This window comes from Homarus americanus, unplaced genomic scaffold (genome assembly GCF_018991925.1).
Source record: "Homarus americanus isolate GMGI-L3 unplaced genomic scaffold, GMGI_Hamer_2.0 scaffold39155, whole genome shotgun sequence".
NCBI classification, from domain to species: Eukaryota; Metazoa; Arthropoda; class Malacostraca; order Decapoda; family Nephropidae; genus Homarus; species Homarus americanus.
Window position 1 is genome coordinate 244,991 of NW_024737042.1, and position 26,037 is coordinate 271,027.

Sequence of the window (26,037 nt, forward strand, 5' to 3'; positions counted from 1 at the left end):
AAGTACCATATTTTTTACATTTTCCACAGAATTTTTTCAGTGTTAAGTGGTTGTATTTGGGGGCCTGGAACGGATTAATCCTATAATGAACGAATGCTATAACGAACGGGGTTCTGGAACCAATTACGTTCGTTATAGCATACCCCACTGTGTGTGTATATATATATATATATATATATATATATATATATATATATATATATATATATATATATATATATATATATATATATATATATATATATATATATATATACACACACACACAGTATTACCCCGCTTTACACGATTTCACTTCCGCGATTTCTCAGTGGTACCTTGCCAGAACCAGACTTTCACTTTCCGAGGTGCATCTACTCATATACGCGGTGAAGTATAATTTTTTTTTTTTATTTAGCTCATAAAATTCATACAAATTACCCGGCCAGAATATAATTTACATTGCTGGAATTCTTACAATATGATGATCATTTTGAATATAAACATCATGGCTTTTGCATTAGACATACAAATTTTAGATCTAATGTAATAATTTGGTTTACACAAAGCAAATATTTTATCCTTTGTGCAGAATATATGAAGTTTACATTCAAAATATTCCCTGACCTGCAAGGAATCCAGAAATGTCAATTATATTATCCTAACTTTAGTCCGAGTTATTATTTATTACTAAAAATGTAAATATACTATTTTCTCCCAATCGCTTCTCTGGTAGGTAGGGAGGGAGGGAGGGAGGGACGACCCAGCTAGGGCGGAGTATTTTGATTGACAGATAGTGTCCTTGAAGAATATTTCTTTGTTTATTTACTGAAGATATATGTTTTAGCTCATACAATTCATACAAATTACCCGGCCAGAATATAATTTACATGGCTGGAATTCTTACAATATGATGATCATTTTGAATATAAACATCATGGATTTTGCATTAGACATACAAATTTTAGATCTAAAGTAATAATTTGGTTTACACTAAGCAAATATTTTATCTTTTGTGCAAAATATATGAAGTTTACATTCAAAATCTTCCCTGACCTGCAAGGAATCTAAAAATGTCAATTATATTATCCTAACTTTAGTCTGAGGTATTATTTATTACTAAACGTTAAAATCTAGAGTTTTCACCCAAACATTAATCAGAGAGGTAGGAGCTAGTGAGCTGGGAAGAGTGGGGGGAGGGGGGGATTTGAGTCCATTATTTGAATGGACATTAACCTGGCGACTGTATTTCTCTTAAATATTAATTGTGTGAGCATACCATCATAAAATTTAGATGTTATTTTTACTACAACATAGGTATTGTGTCGGAAAAAGTGGAATTTGGGGGTTGGGCCAGTCTCTATTGGAATTAATCCCATATGTTCTGTTGTTCACTTTACACGGTTTTCACTTTCCGCGGTACCCTGTGGTTTCAATTGACCGTGTAAATCGGGGTACTACTGTATATATATATATTTATATATTTTTTTTAATGTAAAGTAGCACATTATGCATACAAACGCCTCCTGTATACAGTAGATCTTCATAAATTTGACTAATTGGGGCAGACCCCAGTCCAAAAAATGCAAAAGTAAAAAAAAAAATCTAAGGGTGGGGGAGACAGATAACAATGCTTATCTGGACATTTTAAAGAAAATCTATTGTTGTTATAATGTTATTACTGCGCTTCAGCAACTAAGGTCTTTAAATTAATAAGAATGTTATTAAAACACTATTACACCAATAACAAAAAGAAACTGAACTCTCTGGGTTGAAAATCAAGACATAATTGTGATGTGCTGGAAAGTGTTATATATACCGGTAAGTAACTACAAAATTTGTCTTATGAATAAAGATAAAATAGTATTCAGTAAAACCTCGATAAACCGGACTTCAATATATTGGAATTCACTTTTTTCGCACTCTGAGAATCTCTGGTCACCAGAAATACAAAAACTAAAACATAAATAAATAAATGGGTGTGATTAATAAAAAATAAAACTCATAAAATGAACCACACTTACTAATACTGTACTACAGTGGTCTAATCAGATTTGCTATAGGCCTACTGAGAACTAAGACACGAGAGTATGTAAGCAGGTTGGGGCTGATCAGGTGTTGCCACATTCGTCAGGTTTATTTATTTATTGATTCAATATTATATTCTCATATGATTGGCCTCTTATGGTTTATGGTTCATCTTAATTAATATAAAATTTTCAGTAATACAGAAAAAATACAATACTGTATGTAATTTATAATATGACTTGAAAATAAAAGGATATGGTGAATCAGAAGGTTATTTACTCAAGATGTGTTCGTGCGAGCTTACAGTAGACCAGCTTACAACAGGGGTCACTATAACACACTTAATAGTATTTGATATGAGGATACTTTATTAAAAATTTTATTTACTACAGGCACCATTTAGTGTTCTATAATGACTCAGTTTGGCTACTTATACACTTAGACAAATGATTAATGAATAAACAAGGGTATATGTAGAAGCATAATACTGTACTGTTCATTACAATATTACTTATTGATGCTAAATACACTACAATAGTATTTATTAAGTGGTGATAAATAAACTGCAATAGTATTTATTAAGTGGTGATAAACTGCAATAGTATTTATTAAGTGATGATAAACACACAACTGTACTGTACTAATTTACTAAGTGTTAAAGACAGACATTGTGGTAAGCCGATCAGCTGTTGCTCTTTGTAAACAATGACTCATGGTGTTCAGTGTGGGATTCTTTTCTCAGGAAAGCTGATTCTTTTAGGATAATATTTTATCAACCTGGCACCAAATGATCCTAAATTATAAGAATTGTCTTGGAATTGCATAAAGAAGTGTTAAAGGAATCTTGAAGGAGGGAGGGGGAGGAAGCCCCCCCCCCACACCGCCAGCTGCTCCCAGATAAACACTTGTCTCCCACATACAATATACTCCTACACTTATTTGCTCTTATTTTCATTTTTATATTACAGGTGCTCCTCTACTTACGAACGAGTTACGTTCCTGCGGCTTGTTTGTAAGTCCAACTTTACTCTTGTAGATACCAAACATACTGTATAGTAAAAAATGAAAAGATTGTGGATATTTAGTACAGCTATACCCTTTAATACAGCCTTAAAACATGGCTCACTCTTCTTCTCTTCGGTAATGTTTGTTCTATCTAGAATTTTCTTCAAAATAATCCAGTCTCATCCACATTAAACACCTGTTCTGGCAGGTAACCCCCCTCAGTGATGATGTTTGTATCTCTGAAAGTTGATAAGTTGAACGTTCTTAAGTAGAGGAGCACCTGTACTGTACAGTATACAGTTTTCTCTTTATTCATAAGATAAATTCTGTGGTTACTTAGACAGTTGACACCGACCTGACAACGAGATCTGAGATTGCCGAGTTCCACGACAATTTAAATAATGAGTTACTTAATGCACAAAGGCAGAACATACCATACAAAAAACTCAGATCAGACAACAATAACCCTAAATGGATAAATAATTATTTAAAGAACATTATTGGCCAAAGGAAGGCTATAGAGAGAAGGATAAATCGTGGCAAAATTTACCTCCGGGATTATTATAAGGTATTGGCGAGTAGGGTTAAGTCCGAGACAAGGAGAGCTAATAGGATAACAAGGGAGGCAAAGACAAACCCCAAAGGATTCTACCCAATGTATCAAACTAAAACATGAGAAAAGATTGGACCAATACGGTCAGATACTGGCGAGCTAACTGATAATGACGGAGAAATGAACAACAATATGAATAAATATTTTTCAACAGTTTTCACCACCGAAAATTTAAACATGATACCCGAGGCACTGACTCTATTCAGAGATAGTGAAGAAAACAAAATAAGCGAGATAGTAGTGACGAGTAACGATGTTAGTAAGCAAATAGACAAACTAAAGCCTAACAAGTCACCTGGTCCCGATGAGATATTTGCCAGAGTATTAAAGGAATGTAAGGAAGAGTTTAGTATGCCCAAAGCAAAGCTGTTTAACATGTCCTTAAAAACAGGTGTAGTACCAGAATCCTGGAGGATAGCGAAAGTAATACCGATTTTCAAGAAGGGGGATAGATCACTATACTCTAACTACCGCCCAATCAGTCTAACATCAATAGTAGGCAAATAACTGGAAGCAATCATTTCAAACTCTATTTGAAATCACCTGGAGAAGCACCAATTGATCAATGATTCCTAGCATGGCTTCACAAGCGGGCGTTCATGTCTAACTAATCTATTAACATTCTTTTCATCAGTTTTCGAATCAGTGGACGAGGGGCACAATTATGATGTGGTATATCTCGACTTTAGCAAAGCCTTCGACAGAGTCCCCCACGAAAGACTAATTAGAAAGGTAGAAGCACATGGCATCAAAGGTAATATCCTTAAATGGATTAGGGCGTGGTTACAGGACAGGAAACAGCGAGTGAGCATTAACGGCACTAAATCCCATTGGAGCAACGTCACTAGTGGAGTTCCCCAATTCTCAGTACTTGGACCATTATTATTTATTATATACATAAACAACAGAGATATCGGCATAGGCAGCAACATAAGTAAATTTGCTGATGACACTAAAATAGGACGGGTTATTAAATCTGACGAGGACTCCGCAAAACTACAGGAAGATCTAAAAAAAATTTTTGAATGGTCTGAAAAATGGCAGGTGAAATTCAACATGGACAAATGTATAGTACTCAGTATAGGAGATGTAAACAGGGAAACCAGTTACCAGATGAACAACGATGCCATTGAGAAATCTGACTGCGAGAGAGATTTAGGAGTAATGATAAGTAGGAACCTTAAGCTAAGTAAACAATGTTTTTTTGCTCATAACAAGGCTAACAAAGTACTTGGGTTCATACAAAGGAGTGTTAGTTACAAGACTAGCGAGGTCATCCTAAAACTGTATCTTGTGCTTGTGAGACCACACCTGGATTACGTAGTTCAGTTCTGGTCACCGTATTACAGAATGGATATAGAATCCTTGGAAAGAATTCAGAGGAGAATGATAAGACTAATCCCGGGCATTAGGAACCTTGAGTATAGAGACAGGTTAAAGCATCTAAATTTGCACTCCCTCAAGAGACGTAAAGCGAGGGGCGACCTGATAGAGGTGTATAAATGGAAGTCAGGGCTAAACAAAGGGGACATTACAAAGGTACTCAAACTATCCAACCAGGAGCGAACTCGTAACAATGGTTTTAAATTAGACAAATTTAGATTTAGGTGCGAAATAGGTAAACACTGGTTTGGAAACAGTAGTGGATGAATGGAACAAGTTACCAAACATCATCATTAACTCGAATACGCTGGATAGCTTCAAACATAGGTTGGATGCTTACTGTATATGAGCAATAGGGGTTGGGTGTAAACGGGACTGCCCAGTATGGGCCAACAGGCCCGCTGCAGTTTCCTCCATTCTTATGTTCTTATATAACAGTAAATAACAATCATCTCGGTGACAACCAGACTTATACTGTATGTTTGATTTTCAACCCAAAGATTTTGGTTTCATATATCTTTTATTGTAAATGTAACAGTGTTTTAATAACTTATTATACACTTAAAGACCTTAGTTGTTGAAGTGCAGTAATAACATAACAACAACTGATGTACATATGAAGGCAGGATGCAAACTGCGACTGAGTCTGAGACAGTGGGACACACAAACCGTCTGGACTCATGATGGATTTTCAACTTTCTTAAAATTATTTCTGGTGACTAGAGGGACAGTCCAGAGCACCCCAAAGAGTAAAAAAGTCCAATTTATTGAGGTTTTACGGTTATGTTAGTAAATGTGAAGGCTTATAGTATGTAGACATGTGTATATTAATCCACAATTACTACCATAGTACAGTACAGTATATATTTTTACCAGTAAGTTTCATGCCGATAGAGAAAAAGACAGGCCAAGTGCAAAAAAAAAAAAAAAAATCATCAGTCAAGAAAAATAAAAGCAGCCACCATGGATAAATTATTTCACGGACATAATTATTCAAACTTCAGAAATCACCAAGATTGTTTTTGCTCCTAAACGTGTTGGTCACCCTCCACTTGCTTCATCTTACCTGTTCATCTATAAAATAATTAATTTTCCAACAGCAATATGTATGCAAGTACCGAAAGTGTGTTCAGTGAAGTTGAAACTAGTAAAATAACCAGAATAGCTGGCATTCACAGCACCACCACCAAAAAACACACAATAAATTGATAGATATTTTGGATACAGTATGACTGGTGTCGTATTAGTTTTAGTTTTGTGACATTGTATTCATTTAAGAGTTATCTATCTATGTATCTAAGTGGGTTGTGCTATGTTACATAAGAAACTAACCTGAATGCCAAATTGTTCCTCAAAAATGTATGCAGCATCAGCACCTCCTGCAAGACCAGCCAGAGTTGCTAGGTAGCCGCAATATCCACCCATGGTTTCCACCACAAACACACGTCGTTTAGTTCCCTGGGCAGACTGCCTAATTCTGTCACAAATCTGTTAAAAGTAATCATTATAATACCAAGTGTTTGCTTAAGGTTAATATTGATGAAATAATATTCTTTGGTAAGAAAATATACTGAAATGGTTTATTAGTAACACACCTATTATAAAAAAAAAAATAAATATTCTGGACAAGAACTAACCTCTGTGATTTCATTAAGGGCAGTATCACACCCAAGACTGAAGTCACTGCCTGGAACATTGTTGCTGATCGTGGATGGAATGACCACCATGGGGATGCAAAACTCTGGGTATTTACCACGTGCCTCATACATTTGCAGCAGTGCATGATAAGCTTCAAAACCACCCACAATCATCAAGGAATGCAGCTTATACTCTCGCAGACGAGCAGCCACCTATGGAGAGAATATTATGGTCTGCAGTTGAACATTATAGATTTTGTAAATATTAATACAGGTTTGTATGCATTGTGCTGTGTTTTCTGGGTATGCAGAGTATGAACAGGGTAAGTGGTTGTGCATAAATTTCTATTCATATCAAGACTAAAGCACCAACTCTCTTATGCTGTCATTATATGGAATTACTGTAAATCATGTATGTAATTAAACCTGCATTTGTACTTGTATATCTGAATTAACTATCTGAAACTGAAATGAAAGATGAATGATGAGTACTTTCTACCAATCAATCTTGTACCCCTCCTGTTTATTTGGGGAAAAACAGTTGCTTCAAGATTCATGACCAAAAGACCAGGATAATTACTGAAACAGCATAATAACCATTACAGTATTTGGGTATGTTACACTATGGTCCCTTGACCTCATGAAGAAATTTAGATTTTGATGATGGCAGATATAAAATAAAACTTACTCAACCACTACTAGTATGTATGTGCAAACATTTAATTAATATTTACATAAATAAGTAGCGACTGTCACATTCCCAAATATATACCAGTCAAAAGCATCCATATAACACAAATGTCCTTTCTACAGAGTGATTTAAATACAAAATTTAGGAGACGATATAGAGATGGCAAGATGTATAAAGGATAAAATGTAAACAGTGCATCTTTCAGTCTATGTGAACTGACCTGGTCTAAGTGTTTCTCAGGCAACGTGCGTTTGGTTCCAAGAAAGGCTCCACCTTGACCAACCCATCCAGTCACTTCTGCCCATGTCATTTCTTGTATCTATTTAACAAAGGGGTAACTAATTATTTCATATAGGGTTCAGGATGTAAACATATGCTTCATTACAGCCAATAATATAAATACAGTATAGTACTATATACAACACCAAGCAGGAATATTTTTTTATCTGGTGGCATATATAATGACAAGTGTGCGAGTTTCATTACTCAACAAGCTTCATACTCACGTTGCCTTCCACAAGTCCATCGATACCATCATGAATACCATAAACTGTGTCACCACGGTAGATGCAGTTACGTACAAATGACCGAACAGCAGCGTTCATTCCACAAGCTGGAGCGCCTATGTGCATCACGCCTAGATTGAAGCCGCCCTGAGTGCAAGAACTAGATGAATTCCTTGTAGTGTACATTGATCAGTGACCAAGACCAACTAAAATCTACATTTGATCAACAACAAACTTGTCTCCAACAAATCCAGTTCTCTACTTGATGCTTTGTGGGCAGCAAAGGTTTATAATGAAATCAGCATTTAAACATTACTGTTAACTATTAAAATCAATGAAATAACTTAAGATACATATAGCTTATAACTGGTAAAAGTGAATACCCATACACTTGAAACATTAATATTTCATTCACAACTAAGTACAGTAGTTGTATGACCTAATTATGACTAGCATAGATGCTACTAAGCATCATAGTTGTCACAGCACTGGCACATCAAAGGCTAAAGGGCTATACCAAACCAGTATCATGCATTACCAACTAAATACTGTATAAGAATACAGTACAGTATATCAAGGAATTCTATTGATCCTATAATTTTACTTATCTAACATATAGTCATCAAGTCTGAAACTAATTACAGCAAAATTAACTTCATAAACATGTATCAGTTAACACTGAGAGCACCATAAAATATAATGGGGATATTAAAATTAGCACATCACACAATAAAAACAAGAAGAAAAATGCTCAGAATGTAATGAGTAACATGTACTGTAATAAAGCTGAAAGGAAAACATTCATCTGAAAGTAGGTCACAGATAAGCTTAGAGGAAACATGACATACTACTCTGAAATAAGCCGAAAGGAATCAGGTAGGTCACAGATAAACAGTATTCTATAATAAGCTGTAATGAAACAAGACACATTCTGTAACAAGGTGAAGAAACAGGGCAAATTGTATATAAGCTGAAAGGAAATGTCTGTCACAAAATAGAATGTAATAAACATGAAACAAAATAACTAAATGCAAGTAAAGCAAATTCTGTAACTAATTTAACAAATTACTGTAATATATATAGAAGTATGACACTGTAATACAGTATACTCTAACATTCAGGTACAGTATTCTAATAGACTTATAAAATACTCACTACATAATGCATAAGCAATACTGCTAAGGAAAATGAGCTATCACAGAGCATTACAAATCTTGGAAGAACAACACTGCTCATCAGGGAAATAATTTTCTTGAGAAAAAGGAAATAAAAAATTTGGATAGGATGATTTTAGTCACCTCTTTTAATATACAGTATCAAAAAATAATATTGGTAATCAACTTACAATAATATCTGTGACACAATACTATAGTAAGAGTTAAGTTACTTTAACAAATCTTAGTCCTTTTATCCTGCACTGTACAGTAGTCTGAGATCCAATGACTTATTAACCCCATTATCAACAATGAACCTTCTTTACTGTTATCAATATTGCTATTATTTACATTCATAAGGTCGTGCAGCTACAAATTACAGGGTATAATATTTGGAGCAGCTGTATATTCTGTACATTTTCCATCTACTGTAATATGGCAATTTCCTATTCACTCAGCTTTGAAGATCTACATTAACTCAGGCAAGTGTCAATTCCATAGAATTAAAGGGTAACCAATCCGGGAATAAAAAATAGAAATACAGTATACAGTAATTCATACTTGTGGAAGTCATAGAAGCTGCAAAGTCATTGTTGTTCTTTCAATTTGGCTTTGTTAAGCTCATTCTATCAACAATGTTGTCTAAGTGTCTGACAACTCACTAAACACCAATAAGTAAAGGTATATATTGTACTGTAGTCAGGTAGACTGGAAAATGAAAAAAATTACTTATGGTAGTGCGCATCTACTGGCAGTTATTCTTGCTATGGGAACATTGGGAAATAATGAGACTGATGGATGACTACTGTAACTTAAAAAAAATGTGGCACTGTCTGTGTATTTTACCAATAATGTACTGAACAGTACCATACGTATTAAGATTTATATTTATAAAATAGCAACATAGCACCATTCTTCTAGAATTCACTGCTTTTGACTAAATTAAAATGGCTGACTGTTTTTCAACCAATTTATGCAGCAACATATTAATGTACAAAACATTTTCCATTAACTAAAGCTTTGCTGCATTTTAATCCCAGAGCATGAACATCTGGTAAGCTTTCCGCTCATTATTGCTTGGCAGACATACAATTTGATAAATTTGATCAGTTTTATGGGTAATATACAGGAATATATACATAAAACAATTATATCACTGTCACTTGAAGACCTGATGAGCAAAAACAGGAATAAATATAATGTGTGTAATTCATGTTGTACCTGACAGCAAGTATACATGTTATAGTAGATTTATGATAATTCACAGGAACATTAGCCAATAAGGCAGCTAATTTGTGAGACAAAAAGAAATGGTGCTATTCTTTTATTCTGAATAAGTGTCTATCTAATGTATGTCAAACATTTGTAAAAAAGGACACATGACTGAACATTTCAAGGTTATCTTATTAATGAGCAGTCATAATGCCTCGAGGAGAAAAACCTAAAACTTGCCTATATTTGCTTCAAATTCATGTACTGTACTGTACATTATATTGAATTCTGAAAACGGAGTTGCCAACATGATGTTAATACAGGGCCTTTCATGGGATCCCAAAGTAAAATATTTTGATAATACAATAGTGTAAAACTGCCAGTGTTGTATAATCATTTGATGCTTGCCAGTGCATAATTAAAAATTAAGGGTTTTCTATTAATAGTCAAAAGAAAAATATTGCAAAGCAAATATCTTATAAGCTATGATCTTATATGTCGCACTGTTTTAAAAAGTGATAAAGAACTGTTTCGCTATAAGGCAGAATATACAGTACAGGCATTGGCTTTACGTGAACCACAGTGAAGATGCAGACAATGTGCCTCAAGGCAAAGTAAAGTGAAGAACTTTTAGATATATCATGCAAAATTAAACAACATACATACTGACAAAGGTTAAAATTGAGAGAAACAATATTTCCACAGACATAGGAACAGCCTTAATGTTTCTTTGACCATTCATGTACACTCACTACACAGTATAAGGATTTATTGAAGTAAGCAATTCTAATAGAGAAACAAAAAATCGGTGAGGTTCGATTTAAATTGTACTTAAATACTTGTAAGTACAATATACTGTAAGAAGAAAAAAGTATCGCAGAATTCCATATGGAATGGCAGTATAAACACACAGTAGTTCTAATTCTATTAAGTAATGAAGAAAAAAAGTTTGACAAAGAGATTAAAGGAATTTTTTTTGAACAATAAATCCACCTGTCTTCTCAATGAACAAATTCATCTTAGCCTCCTATTAGTCTTAGCTTACATGTTATTGCCAGTGATGGTGTGCAGCCAACTGTAATGCAATTAAATCTTACATTCCTCACACTAGTTTCCTACAAAACCAAATTTAATTTACCAAGACTCACCAAGATGGCATCCCTGTCCCAAATTGTGTTTTGCTGATGGAGTAAAGGATTTAGGGATAAATGAAAGATTTCTCCTGAAATCCTATTTTATAACCAAGCTTAGTTTGGTTGACTTACATATTGCCAAGCCTATAGGTTGAAAACTAATCACCTTTTCACATTATTGGCTGGAAATAATTAACAAATTGGTTTATAACTTCTCATCATATCCAGGTATCTAAGTACTGTTGAAATTTTTGGATTTATAATATCATTTGCCACTCTTGGCTAAAGGCAACAAATCTTTACAGTCACAGAAAATGAAATGTGTGTACTCCATGCCTATTATATGGATGACTTTAATTATAAACAGTCATTTCACTGGTCAACCTCATGTCCAGCTCACTTGAGCATTACCCAATGGAAGGAGTGAGGTTAAGTAAGTCGCCTGATCCAGGAATTTCTATTATGGGATTCCAGGATCAATCTTTCCCTGATAACATAATGCCAGACTCTGGTAACTCATGTGTCTGATACCAGCGAGGTAAAGGGAAAATGGAGGCAATCTATGTTTCACTAAGGGAGTAATTTTACTAAAATAGCAATATGATTCTGTACAAGGAACTAACCTTAAAATTTCCTTAGCACCAAGCAGTTCGAAAGTGCAATTTGCTCATCCATGTACAGGTACACTAATAAACATCTTAGCTAATGCCTAATTCCCTCATTGTAGGACTAAGTTCAAACATGCCTCGGAGAAAGGCTAGTGAAGAAATATAGCCTGAGGTCAAGAACCAGAGGACAGGAGCCTTTACAATCATGTTAGATACAATTATAAGCTCTATTCACTTCACACTGTGAAGTCTGATTAAATGTCAAATATCGGTGATTAAAATTATTTTTAACTCGAAGGGGCAAATAAACTGCCAGCATTCCAGCACTAAACAAAGTAAATCAGACCTGAGGCTTGAAGATGGTAGTTACACAGATTCTGACCAGGATAAAGCGGAGGCATTGAACAGCTTCTTTTCCTCGGTGTTCACAAGAGAGGATGCGATTAACCTTCCTGCGTTTGAGGACAGACGTTTCGACACAGCACCGACCCACGTTGTGTGTTCACAGAAGAGGGTATAAGAAATAAACTGTCAAAGTTAAAGGTTCATAAGAGTCCTGGCCCTGACATGGTGCATCCCAGAGTGGTAAGAGAGTTGTGCAACGAGTTTGCCGAGCCCCTGAAGATCCTGTTCTGTAAATGCCTGGATGAACAGAAAGTCCCCAGTGATTGGAAAATGGCTTATGCGAGTCCTATCTTCAAGAAGGGCGATTGTCACTCCACGAACAACTATAGACCGGTGAGCCTGACCAGCATAGTATGTAAAGTACTTGAGAGTATTATCAGAGATGCCGCGATGGAACATCTACTACGAAACAACCCTGTAAAGGATTGCCAACACGGTTTTATGCCGGGGTGCTCCTGATTAACACAATTGCTCAAGGTATTGGATATTTGGACCCATATTCTGGAACAGGGTGGTAATATCGACAATATATACCTAGATTTTGCCAAGGCTTTCGGCAGTGTACCCCATGAAAGGCTGAAAATCAAACTGGAAGGGTAAGGAATTCGGAGAAATGTCCTAGAGTGGATAGAAGAGTTTCTACATGACCTCAAGAAGTGTGTGGTGATTAATGGCATGAAATCATCATCTGGTCCTGTCACAAGTGGGGTACCACAGGGCAGTGTATTGGGCCCGCTTTTTGTTTGCGGATGACACCAAGTTATTTCGGGAATTCAGGAACCAAGCGGACTGTGAAGAGCTGCAGAAGGATCTCTGTGAGCTCCAAGAACGGTCAAAGAAATAGGTGTCGAGATTCAACATCACAAAGTGTAAGAGGATGCACCTGGGGCATACCAACGGTAAGGAAGCATATCATATGTCCCAACGGGATGAAGAAACTGCACTATTTGAGACAATGTGAGAAGGACATAGGTGTGTATGCTGACAATGAGCTGAAGTTCTCGGGCCATTGCAAGAAGAAAGAAAATCCGGCAAATAAATTATTAGGTCTTATAAGAAGGTCGTTCAGATATCTAGATGGTCCGTCCCTCGTAACGATCTTCCAAAAGAGACGTGCTTCCCCATCTGGAGTAATGTCACCCTGTCTTGTCCCTGAGATATGCTAAGGATTGTCAGTTGGTTGAAAATGTTCAAAGGAGGGCCACTGCACTTCGGCACCTCAACTACCCTGAGAGATTGGAGTACCTGAACTTGCCTAGCTTATACTACAGACAGGCAAGGGGTGACCTAATTGAAGTGTGTAAGGATCTCAAGGGGCACTACTCAGTCGAGTGTCCTTACCTGGAGCTGGCGGATGTTCGCCCCACAAGGGGTCACAGCTCAAGATTGAAGAAGCCACAGGTCCAGAAAACTGAGGGCAAGCTTTTTTTGGAGTGAGAGTTGTGAACTCTTGGAACAATCTGCCAGTTTGTTGTGACGGCACCGAGTGTGAGCTCTTTCAAGACCAGACTTGACCAACACTGGAGCAGGTTCAGATACATTCAGGAGCCGATGCATGCCCAGTACTTGCCAACAGTGCACAAGATAGACGTGACTGATCGCCCAAGCGGCTAAAGAGCCGATCAGTGGTGAAGAGGCTAAAAGTAAGTTATTTTCCCAAGCTGGGACACTAATGTCCTCAGGAGAAATTATGAGTCATTCTTAACCAAGAATTACAATAGCCAGCTTCATACTATCTCATCAAGAAAAGGACCAAAGGAGACAAAACTTGTACCTCCTGTCAGAGTATGAAGCTCTGAAAATCTTCTCCCAAAGGGAGGGTTGCAGAGGGTTTGGCCTTCATCAAAGCCAATTGTATTTCCTCTAATATAATGATTCCTATTGAATCTAGGGATCATAAAACTGGTCCTAGTGATCTTAAAAAAAAAATGACCGAGAAATCTTTTAAATATTCGCAATGAGAAATCAAGAACAAAAAAGTCTGATGAATACACAATTAAAAACTGCTAAAGTAAGATCAGAGAACTCGTGTATCTGAAAATCCCAAAAACAAAATAAAGCATTTTACAACAAGCTTGACATTCACTGGGGAAAAAGGGGTCCAACAAGCATGCAACATGGTTGACCAAGTGTGGGCCACAAGCATAGGTGTGAATTACTTGATTCACATGAAATTTACTCGAGTATATTCAATAATACAGTACGTATTCCAAAATGCAACGTCTTCATAATAACTAATGTAAGGTCAAGCAGAAAGATAAAACAGGTAAACAACATGTTATGACCCACTGCAAGCTATTAAGGAGAAGTGGGCAATATGTTCACAGTGGGATGCCTTATCTGGGTTAGTGGGCTTGGAGCAAACCTACAGTGTATGTCCCTCACTGAAATGACAATAAGTAGAAGGGTGTGATTTAAACTTAAGAGAAAATGGGTCAGTAAATCAATGTACAATAAAAGACAAAAGTCGTGTCGTGAAATTTGGTGAAAGCATATGCCAAAGGGCTAAACTTTTGGTGCGCTCTGCCTTGTGATAGGGGGCTCTCATAATGTTTCACGAGTTATATTTAATCTTTGGACAAAACCGAGACACGACTTTTGTCTTTGATTGTGCATATGGAATGACAAAACCAGTATCGGATAGCTGTCAGACCCCTGAAAGGTTCCTCATGTCCTAATGTAAAACAAAAAGGTGCACACCCATAAATATATCTTCCAAGTGAATCCCACATGCAGGTCTTACTGCTCCAATGGTGGAACCCAGTATTTCCTTCACCCAACAATTAAAACAAAGATTTGACATTCTAATTCACACCACACAGGTGTACCTCTTATCAACCTTAGGTCAAACACCTGCACCTGAGTAAAAAAGAGCTATCCTAAGATAGACAGGTTTATGCATCATGAAATCAGGCTCCCCATTGGCAAGGTGCTGGATTGTGTTGATCCAGCAAACCAAGCTGTAAACTGGCTTTAAACTGGGTCATTATACAACTGTAAACAATTGTACCACTGAAAAACAAAGCTGCCTTTAAGATGAGAGGGTTGTGCTTAGTTCTTTATAAGAGACAGCAAAAAATGGGGGGAGCTTGCTTAGTCTGAGTAGGTGGCCACACTTATGGAATAACCCAGGAAATAATAGTGCTTAACGGAAGGCAAATGTGGGTCACGGAGCACATATGTTAATATGACTTGTTGCCTTAAGCTTTGAGTGGTGACCGATATAACCAAATAACGTCTTTTTTTTTTTAGATACCTGTACCTGGAAATGATGGAAGGTATAAATTAATCAAGTAATTATTTCCAGCCATTGACATTAAAGGTTCTTGGGTTTTCAACTCGTAAACTTGGTTGGCATTACTTGAATTGCCTGAGCCAGGTGCTAGACTATAAAATACTCTACTGAGACAGGTCAAAGGGCATGCAGGATGAAAATTTCACCAGTAGAGTACAAGTTTAAATTGTGTTTAATGCATATAAATTGAAACTTACAAATTCTAATCCCATTACCAGTATAATACATTTAAGAAGTTAAGAAAAATCAACCAACAAAAAATTTATGGAATTCATAACTGGCCTAAAGCACACACACAAAAATTAAGTGTGTTAATATAAATAACATTTAACCAACTAGTGGACACAACCGCATCGTACAACCTAATAATAGTCCATGAACATATTACACAGCATGCTGGTACAGTATTTTGTTTTAAAAAAAGTAATTCAATGTAATGTATTAGCACAGAAACTTGATTTAGTAAACCTTGATGAAATAAAACTCAAATGGAATCTGAAACACTTGCAATGGTGGTACAGTATATGAAAATCAGACTTGCCCCATGACCATCAAACCTTATTCCTCTTTGTGCAGTAGTCTGCCACGTGGACATAGTATCATAACGCCCCCCCCCCCTCCCAAAATAAATCTTAAAAGCTTGTGTGTTGTATTCTTCCACATAACTGATCATAAATTGCTGTTCTTTCACCACATTCATGTTGTTTAATAATGTCTAATTTAGCCTCTTAAATAATGTTTTCACTTTTTTTATAAAAAGTGTGCTTAAAGCACAGGTCAATCATTTACTGATATGCACAATTTGGGTTAATTTAAAATACAATATATATATATATATATATATATATATATATATATATATATATATATATATATATATATATATATATATATATATATATATATATATATATATATATATATATATATATATATATATATATATATATATATATATATATATATATATATATATATAAACATCTCTTGCCACAAGCATCTCTTGAAGGTTCTAGTATAGTGCACATAATTTGAAGTTTTATCTTAAGTATTCTAAAATATGGAAATTTACACTTCTAAAGGAAACTTCAATTTAAAAAAAAATTAAATAAGAAGACAATTCTATGCATAAAAATAAAGAAGTTTCCCTTTTTGCCTTTTCAAGCTGTATATATTTCTCACAGTTATTATACTGTCATAAGTGTCTCTCTCTTCAGCTTGGGAGAACTAGACCCAAAAGTTTGGGATAAAATAATAATTAAATACTGCACTGTACCTACGAACACAACACCAGCAGCAAGACGGCGCTTGCCCTACTGAGTCATGGGTTCAGTCCCTAGGTTGGATGTGAAAAGGATGTTACCAATCGTGACCCTACCAAACATCGCATTAATTGTGAGCTGCCAGTCAGTGAAATGCCAGTTAAGAGAGGGTTAACAAGCACTTTAATTTTTGTTTGGATAATTTGACAACTCTTGGAGAATGACCCTGAATTCTAATTACTGTATGCAGGCAAGGGTTTAACACACTTTTTGGCTTCCCATGGGTGAACAGGATGAGGGCAGGTGAACAAAACTTTTCTATTTAGCCATTTAGCTCTAAAAGATGAAAGCTGCATACATTAATACATAGTTAAACCTCAGTTCAAGTACAGTACAAATACTGTAGTTGTCACTTTTTGCTTTAGGGGTATCAAATGCCAGGTTATCAGATACTGTTCACAAGGCCTTAGTTTCCATTTGAGATAACTTTTAAAAATACATTGAGGACTTATTAGTTTGTAAAGCAAAATTATACTGTACAACATTTTGTTTCCAAATCTATAATACTGGAATTCATCAACAGAAGCTGTGTACAGACAGACCATTATTAGATCCAAAAGAGGCTATTCCACACAGTAGGAACCAATTAATGAAAAGGGAATGAGATTTATTACAGGTACGGACCCTTAAAATCAGATCTTAAATATCTGCAGATTCCGGAACACAGCACATTTTCTTCACTGGTTTAGGTTAAATTTTCTTCCCTTTCTACAATAAGTCAAGTTTTGCTTCCACATTTGAGGTAACTTATGCCAGATGTTGCTTGTTCTCACATGAGCCAAGTGATAACAAGCAGCATCTGGCATAAGTTACCTTAAATCATTGGTTAATTTGACCAATATAAATTTCAAAAACTATATGTAAACTATAATAATTTTCTACTAATATAAATAAATATAAGTAAAGATAGAGAAAGCATTGGTCTATTTATTCAATAAGGCAATAATCAATATGAATTCCCTCCTTTTGGGATGTAAATAAAACCATTTAACTAACTTTTAAGGAACTCTTATCTTAAATAAACTATTTTTAATTCTTGTTTTGTTTTAAATAAAGCATACAATGATGTTTTCTTTAGTTTGTTATTTAAGAAATAAAACAAACTAACATTCAACTGAGTTTATGTGGGTGTGTGTGGAAGCACAACGTAATTTAGTCTACTGGTAGACCTGCAGTAATATGGATCACCTAAAAACTGGAAAATCCTCAAAAACAGTTCAATCTTAGTCTCAAAGATCCCATATTTAAGTGTCAATACCTGTATATAATTGCAGCTTAATAATTATCAACCTTATGACAGTAATAATTAATTTCTTATAAATTTGTATTCTTAATCTAATACAGGACAGGTTAGTTATTAATAATCTGAAACTTAATAATTAAATTTTCCTCAGTATTTGAATGAGCGGGAGTTCTAGCAAAAAAATATGCATATGGTTGTCCGGGATCATAACGAGAAGATTAACTTGTTGTCTGTAAGGAAGAGTAAACGTTAAAGCTCTTAAGAGCAACAAGAAGAAAAAGTAAGACAGGTATAAAGGTTTCTGTGATGTAAAACTGCAATTCTCAAAATGTATAGAGTTAATCCCCACCAAAATTGAAAATCAAAATGTATCTTTGTGTGTGTTGGTTTTAATGATTCTCACAAGATAGTAAATGTGAAGATTTAATTAACTAAATTAAGTGACTGCAAAACTTTTCTTCTTCATATTACACATTACCAATAAGGTACTGTACACTGAAGCAACACAAAAATGACACCTGCAATAATAAAGCACATTTTCAGAGTATGAACCATACAAGCTCATTTGTTTCTGTTCAACCTGTGTACTCTGAGGATAAAAGCTTGATGACGACACACAAGTTAGCAACATGTCTAATACAGTACAGTACTTGTATTCAGTCGTTACAGTAAAGCATTCCAGGTTAGAAGGATGAGAAAGTTCAGCTCGAAATATTCATTCAATTTCTGTATATCACATCAGTAGTCCAAGTTCTTTACTTAGCTCTCCAAGTCACCAGATTTTATTAATGAGAATATTGAATGAATAAAACTGCAAGTTTAAGGTATAATCTGCACTACCAAAGCCTAAAAAACAGCTACAAAGTGTTACCACAGGGGTACCTCTCCCTCCGGGGGGTCTTCTGAATCAGACTAAACAAAAATGCAAATTAAAGTAAAGAATTAGGAGTAATAATTCATGGTTATAGAAACAGTTAGCTCAAGTGACCTGTTACCAGTGGCCATTAAAATTTTATCAACTCCTTATACAGTACCACAAGCCAAAACTGTGATATGTGCAGATCATATTAAACAATGTACAGTACAGTATTATTACAGGTTGACAGTCCTTTATCCGAAATCCTTGGGGCCAGAGGCATTTCGGTTTTCGGAATTTTTCGGTTTTCAGAATGGTTAGGGTGGTGTTTTTTTATTTATTTTTTTTTTTTAGCCCACCCGGGCATAGATCACTGACCCACATTGGGGCCTGGGGGTCGAAAATATAATAAAAATTATAATAATAATAATAATAATTCATAGGTCTAGGTCGTGTTTCTCACTTTTGATCTTTTTATCATTCTTGTATTTCTTTACTGTATTATTATTATTTTATTATTACAGTATTATTGTTATTATTAATTTTATTATTATATTTTATTATTATTATTATTATTGTAATCATTATTATTTTATTTTGCTGTATTTTTATTAAAATTTTTATTTACTATGAATAATTATTATTATTATAATTATTATTACTATTACTATTACATTTTCGCCCCCCAGGCCCCGATGTGGGTCAGTGATCTGTGCCTGGGTGGGTGGGCTAATAATCCCTGTTTAAAAAAAAAAAAACCCCGCAAAAAAACTTTCGGTTTTCGGAATTTCGGATAAAGGGTTGTCAACCTGTATTACTGTTTCCATTTGCAGTAAAGAATCCAAAGGTAAAATATAAATTTTCATATTCTTTCACCACTGTTTTGAATGATAAATCCCAGCATTAGATGAAACTTTGAGAGGGAAAAAGTTAGCCGATCAACCAAACACAGTCTATCTATGTTGTGTTTTCTATGGGTTATAACTTTGAAAATCTGCCTTTCTCTGATAGCTTACAACAAATTTTACTATGATTTACTTTTTGTAATAGTATCTATAGCTTAGTCACATAACATTTGCCTCAACCTTTCTCCTCTGCATTATCTATCTGAGTCACTTAATATTGGATAGCCAGTAACATGAGCAAATTCACACACACACATTTTACCTTCATTCATTCTTAGTGAAGATGTGTCCTTCTATGCTTATCCCCTTTTACAAATCTGATTTTACCCCTTACACAATTTCTTATTCTGTTAAGTTTATCTTTTCGCACTTCTAAATCAACTTACCAAACTATTATTTCCTCAGCATGTTTAAGTCTGTATTGTTCCAATAACATTACTTACATCTCATCATCAGTGGGAATTTATCTCTCCATCCTAACCTGATCTGATCTAACCTAAGCTTCCCCTCGTAACATAACCCAACCCAACCCAGTATGTATTACAGAATCTAACCTCTCCCTTCTAACATGACCTAAGATACAGGTATACCCCAAAAATCAACACATATATGGACTGTGAAAAGTCGTTGATTAGTAAATCAACGGTTATCGAAGCATTTAATCCCAAAAGAATATAGCAAATTTGGAAAGTTGGGGTCCGGCCACCCCTCAAAAACTCCAATCTACCCTTGATATATCTCTGTCAAGCAAGAAAACAAAGCAAGCATAATACTATAAGCATGAAATATAAGAAATGCAAAGTATAAATGGAGACTTTTATTTACCTGTGTTGAGGATGGTAGAGATAGTCTAGGGAGACAAGTTCAAGTATACCAATCTTTGCTGTGCCATCACCACTCTTATTACACCTTATCACACCAAAAAAACTATCACTGTGGTGTTTAGGCATGATTGCACAACACACGAAGTCATAGACACATGGCAAGTGTAAACAAGTGCAGAGGTGGGAATGAGTCGGAAGCAGCACACAGAGCCCTCTCATGGCAAGAATTCGCACCACACCACTGCCCACCAAATTCAAAACAGCTCTGCTGCTCCTCCCACAATCATCAAATCAACGGGGTATCACCGAAACTTGCGAGGTGTTTCCCCTATATGCAATCATCGGTTATGTGAATTGGCGGTTTATGGGACGTCGGTTTTCCGGGTATACCTGTAATCTAACTTATCCTTTCCTTGCTAACATAACCTGACCTGATCTAACTTAAAACTAACCCACCCAAAACTTGCCTACTATGGCCAATTTCATTAGCTCTTCAAACTGAATTATGGTTGCAATCAAAATCTGCTCCGATTCATTTCCTTCTATTACATATCCAACAAAGCTTCATTTTCAGCATTTAAAAATATTCAAGATTTTATATATTTAATTTCTATTACTTTAATTCACTACTGTGCTATTTCTATGGTCACTCACTTTTAAAAACAAAACAAAAGATTAATTTCACACATACAGTCAAACTTCTAAAATCTGATCTTGCAGAATCCATTAGTATCCAAAATTTGAAAGGAAAAATTCTGCCATGTGCTAACTCACTTGCTAAAATGTCATCAAGTGTTACTCACTTGTTTTTCTGGGTCAGTTTGGGTCATGCACACATTTAAACAGATGCCGTCACATAAAACGGATGTGTTCATATTCAAATTCATATTCATTTTGATATTATATTAGAAATTTTATTCTTTTAATGGCATCTCTTAAGCATCCAAGTGATAGTGCTGCAAAAATGAAGCATGATATGCTTACACTATTATAGAAAGTGGAAATATTGATAAAGGTGGAATACAGTGTTGGATATACAATACGTATAGTATGACATAAAAAGGCAACATGAGGAAATCTTATCTTTTATATTGAGAGTGAGACCAATATGGGAATTGTAAAGTAAAAATTACTTCATCCTCAACAATTAATGAATTGGAAAAACTGGTTGGAACTTGACCAGTGGCTGCTGCCTCCACCGTGTTTACTGCCTCCCTCCACCCCCGTGTGTGGATATGAAAGATCTTAATATACGTAACTAAACATATTAACCTATATATATTTTCTATTCAAGCATTAACATTCATAATTTTTTTCTAATCAAGCATTATTAATCATACAATCACTTATTCAATACCTCCTATGTCCCACTTTTTATTTCATAACACTGGTTGTATTTATGAATGTTTGTGCATTTTAAGAAACTTTTATTCAACAAAATTTTAATAAATTATTTTATTTATATAAGTGTAAAATCCTAGCATATGCCTATACATACACAGAAGTTTGTGTATAAACAGTACGACAGTAGCTGCTGCCTGCAACGGGTCAGTGATGTGTGCGATAAGCTTAGTGCTGATGAGTGAAAGTTTCCTCCACATCTCACAAGATGGCAGCACAGGCATTACCCATGATTATTTTTACATTGTTTTTAATATGATGTCCTGTTACTTTTGTAATTATGGAATGCTTGGAAATTTCCCTACTTGGTTTGGTAGTGAGAGGGTATAATTTCATTTTACTGCACTGCACTGTTGCTTTTGTAAATATTACATCTAATGAGATTTAAAGGCAAACAATGACTTATTTTCCACAGTATTTAAGGAATTAAAAAAATATGATTCCAGGCAACTTGCGAATAATTATTACACTTAAATTATATATAAAAAGACCTTGATGATTAGGTATCCAAAGTGGGAATTTTTTTCAGAATTTGAACAGGGAATGGTCCCAAGCACTTCAGATTTGGGTAGTTTGACTACTGTCATTCCAATCAGAAAACTTAATTATTTTTTTTTACTTTAACAGTAAAATGACAAACATTACTACTTTCTATATTATGTTTACCATACTAAATTTTTTTTCTATTGAAAAGAGCTCAACCCAATACCAGTTAAGAGGAAAGTTAACTTCTCAAAACTACTCTAACCATGCAATCATACACAAACCTTAAATACTCTTCTAATATTGTTAGTTAACAAATGACTTTAGACTTGTTCTCCATCAGAATAAGGGTTGATAACCTCCTCAATGAAGGAACTCTTAAGTAGGACCACAATTGTAAACTCTAATTCAATTCATGTTTTCTATCTTCCTACCTAATCATCTACTCTTTACAGCTTTCTTCCTTAATCATTAATCATGAAAAAATCTTTCACTCATCTTATATTAATATGTACGTGTTGCTTTCACTGTGAATCATCAGCTCTCTCTTTATGAATTATTAGCTCTCTTTCTCTCACTTTGAATCACTAACTCACTCAAACTCTGTCCATCAGTCACCAACTAACTCTTGAATCACTAGCCCTCTCCCTATCTATGAATCATTAGTACTCTCTCAATGAATCACCAGCTCTTTCTTTCTTATAGATCATTAGTGGTTTTTCTCATTCTATAAATCACCAGCTCTGTAAGTTGTATGTCAAAACATCTGTAGGCAACAGGAACCTACGATAAAATAATAAGCCCCTCAAGCCATGACTGCATCATGCTGGTAATAGTTGAGAAATCACTGTTAATGTTATGATTAATTATATACATACACTACAGTGCACCATTTATAGCTGTCATTGTAATTATCAATACATATAGCTATGAGATATATGTATTACCAATACCTATAGACAAAACATATTCCTTTACCTTGTAATTGTCATGCAGTATAACAAGGCTCATGTTCTTGATTATTTCTGCTACAGCATTTATTGGTTCAAGTCTTTGCAAAAATTTAACTAATTAATTTACTTTGCAAGTTTTTCCTTTTAAAATGGATTACTGCAGAATTAACCATCACCCTGAAAGCCTCAGCTAGTTAACTGTGTGAACAGTCACTTAAGAAATTATCTATACAAAACTGTTGAGAAACATGACAAGGAGGACAAAGGATTCTGACAACCCTACCTATAAACAAGAGTCTCAGCATTCATTCTGAAATTCATCGACCCCCCCCTCCCCCCAAAGTACAGATAGCTTCTTTGAGCGACTGTATTCACAGTAAATGTTCCGAATAGGTTACCTGTGTGTACATTAATGTTCCCAATTAATATGAAGAAAATGCTCAAGTGGCTTTTTTTATACAGGAACTATCCTGATAAATTCAAAATACAGTACCTCAAATGACCAGTACCATACTAAAACAATTGGAATAACCCAAAGGCAGTTGTACTACATCTATATGGCATTATCTATTATAAAGACATAACAAATATACATTAATCATATTCATTTTCTAAATACTTAAAAAAACATTGTTATCTTACCCGGACTAGTCCTCCCTGTGATTGAGGGGAATATGAAAAAATTTACAATTAGAATTTTGAGCTGTTAAAAGAAATATTTTCCAGCATATACAGTAATTCCATAAAAAAAAAAATCATAAGCTCATGATTGTCACCACATACTAATACATATAGTACATAATATATACAGTACGTATTCATATCATATCTTACAGCCAAGAAATAAAAAAAAGTGAACAGTACTGTAACTCTCCATCCACCTCACACTTATCATATTACTGTACATTTAAACCCCTCTAATTCCCCTTTTACTAACTCAGATTTCACTATAATTCTGACATTTTGGGTAATGTCAAATCACTCGAAGATTTTTTTGACACAAACCCAAAAGTCGAAATTACCCACACATGTGAATACAGCATGCCCTTAAAATTTGGGGGGGTTAGATTCTCTAAATGACCGCTAATAGCCAAATCCTCGAACAACATTTGCTGACCAGGAGGGGGGGGGGGTGTCATTTTTACTTGTGTGCAAATTAATGTATATTCCCTTTTTGTGTTTGCCCTTAGGACAATTATTTCTTTTACCTGTATTGTACAGTATGTGTATGTGGACACACACACACAAAACACATAAAAATAAATAATAATGGGAAAATCCTCTCACAAATAATCAGAAACAAGACAACAAAATGTATGACAAATTTGAGAGTCTACACTCAAGTTAAGTTAACTTGAATAACACAGCACGGAGTTGACGAGGGCAGACTCACATTTTTAATTCATTTTGTTGTCTCGTTTCTGATTATTTGTGAGAGGATTTTCCCATTATTATTTATTTGCGCACGCACGCACACGCACGCACACACTGTACAATACAGGTAAAAGAAATAATTGTCCTAAGGGCAAACACAAAAAGGGAATATACATTTCTTTGTACACAAGTAAAAATGCACCCCCTTCCCCTGGTCAGCAAATGTTATTCGCAGATTTGGCGATTCGAGGTCATTTGGAGAACCTAACCCCGCAAATTTGAAGTGGCTACTGTATAAGGAACAAAAATTTAGGCATACACGAGAATTGAGCAATCAGTATACATACAGTATAAAACAATACACATTCTGACCTTATAAGTAGGCAGTCCTTTATAATTACAGTACCTTTAAAAGCGTATGTTGTATATACAGTACAGTATTACCCCGCTTTACGCGGTTTTTTTACGCGTTTCCACGTTTACACGGTACCCTGCCAGACCCAGAATGCTCACTTTACGCGGTGCATGTACTCTTTTACGCGGAGAGCGGCGCGGGCAGAGTGCGCACAAGGTCGCCCAGTCATCAAAACATTACCGAGTTCACCCACCACAGCCGGCCCAAGTCAGTGATAGTGAGGATATGGACTTATATGGACTTTGAGGGGTTTGACAAAGATGCCCTGCAAGCCTCTGTGGTGGATAGTGATACAATTGATACAGGTGAGGGCCAATAATCTGCCCTCTGCCTCGGAACCAACCACCCACCCCCGTGTGCCCAGCCATCTTTTCTACTAATGTAAGTGTTAAAAAACCTAATATTATTGATATTTCTGTTAATTATTAATTGTGTGTGCATACCATCATAAAATTAAGAAGTTATTTTTACTGCAATGTACGTATTGTGTCTGAAAAAGTGGAGTTTGATGGTCGGCCCAGTCTCTATTTCAATTAAACCCATATGTTATGTTGTGCACTTTACACGTTTCTCGCTTTACACGGGCCTCCGTGGGTTCAATTGACCGCGTAA

The 26,037-nt window shown here is 35.2% G+C and overlaps 1 protein-coding gene across 12 annotated transcripts in view; it reads right to left on the reverse strand.

Annotated features, from left to right (window-relative positions):
* LOC121872551 (ATP-dependent 6-phosphofructokinase-like) overlaps window positions 1–26,037 on the reverse strand; it is an 86,803-nt gene that overhangs the window by 10,378 nt on the left and 50,388 nt on the right. For 6 of the 12 annotated variants that reach the window (XM_042375339.1, XM_042375346.1, XM_042375340.1 and 3 more), the window contains 7 exons: window positions 24,279–24,293; window positions 19,097–19,126; window positions 11,357–11,389; window positions 7,843–7,989; window positions 7,557–7,655; window positions 6,646–6,858; window positions 6,341–6,496 (listed from right to left, as the gene is read on the reverse strand). In XM_042375339.1, the coding sequence (XP_042231273.1) occupies window positions 6,341–6,496; window positions 6,646–6,858; window positions 7,557–7,655; window positions 7,843–7,989; window positions 11,357–11,389; window positions 19,097–19,126; window positions 24,279–24,293 (693 nt within the window). The remainder of the gene's footprint in view (window positions 1–6,340; window positions 6,497–6,645; window positions 6,859–7,556; window positions 7,656–7,842; window positions 7,990–11,356; window positions 11,390–19,096; window positions 19,127–24,278; window positions 24,294–26,037) is intronic. The other 6 variants (XM_042375348.1, XM_042375349.1, XM_042375347.1 and 3 more) reach the window with 4 other exon arrangements.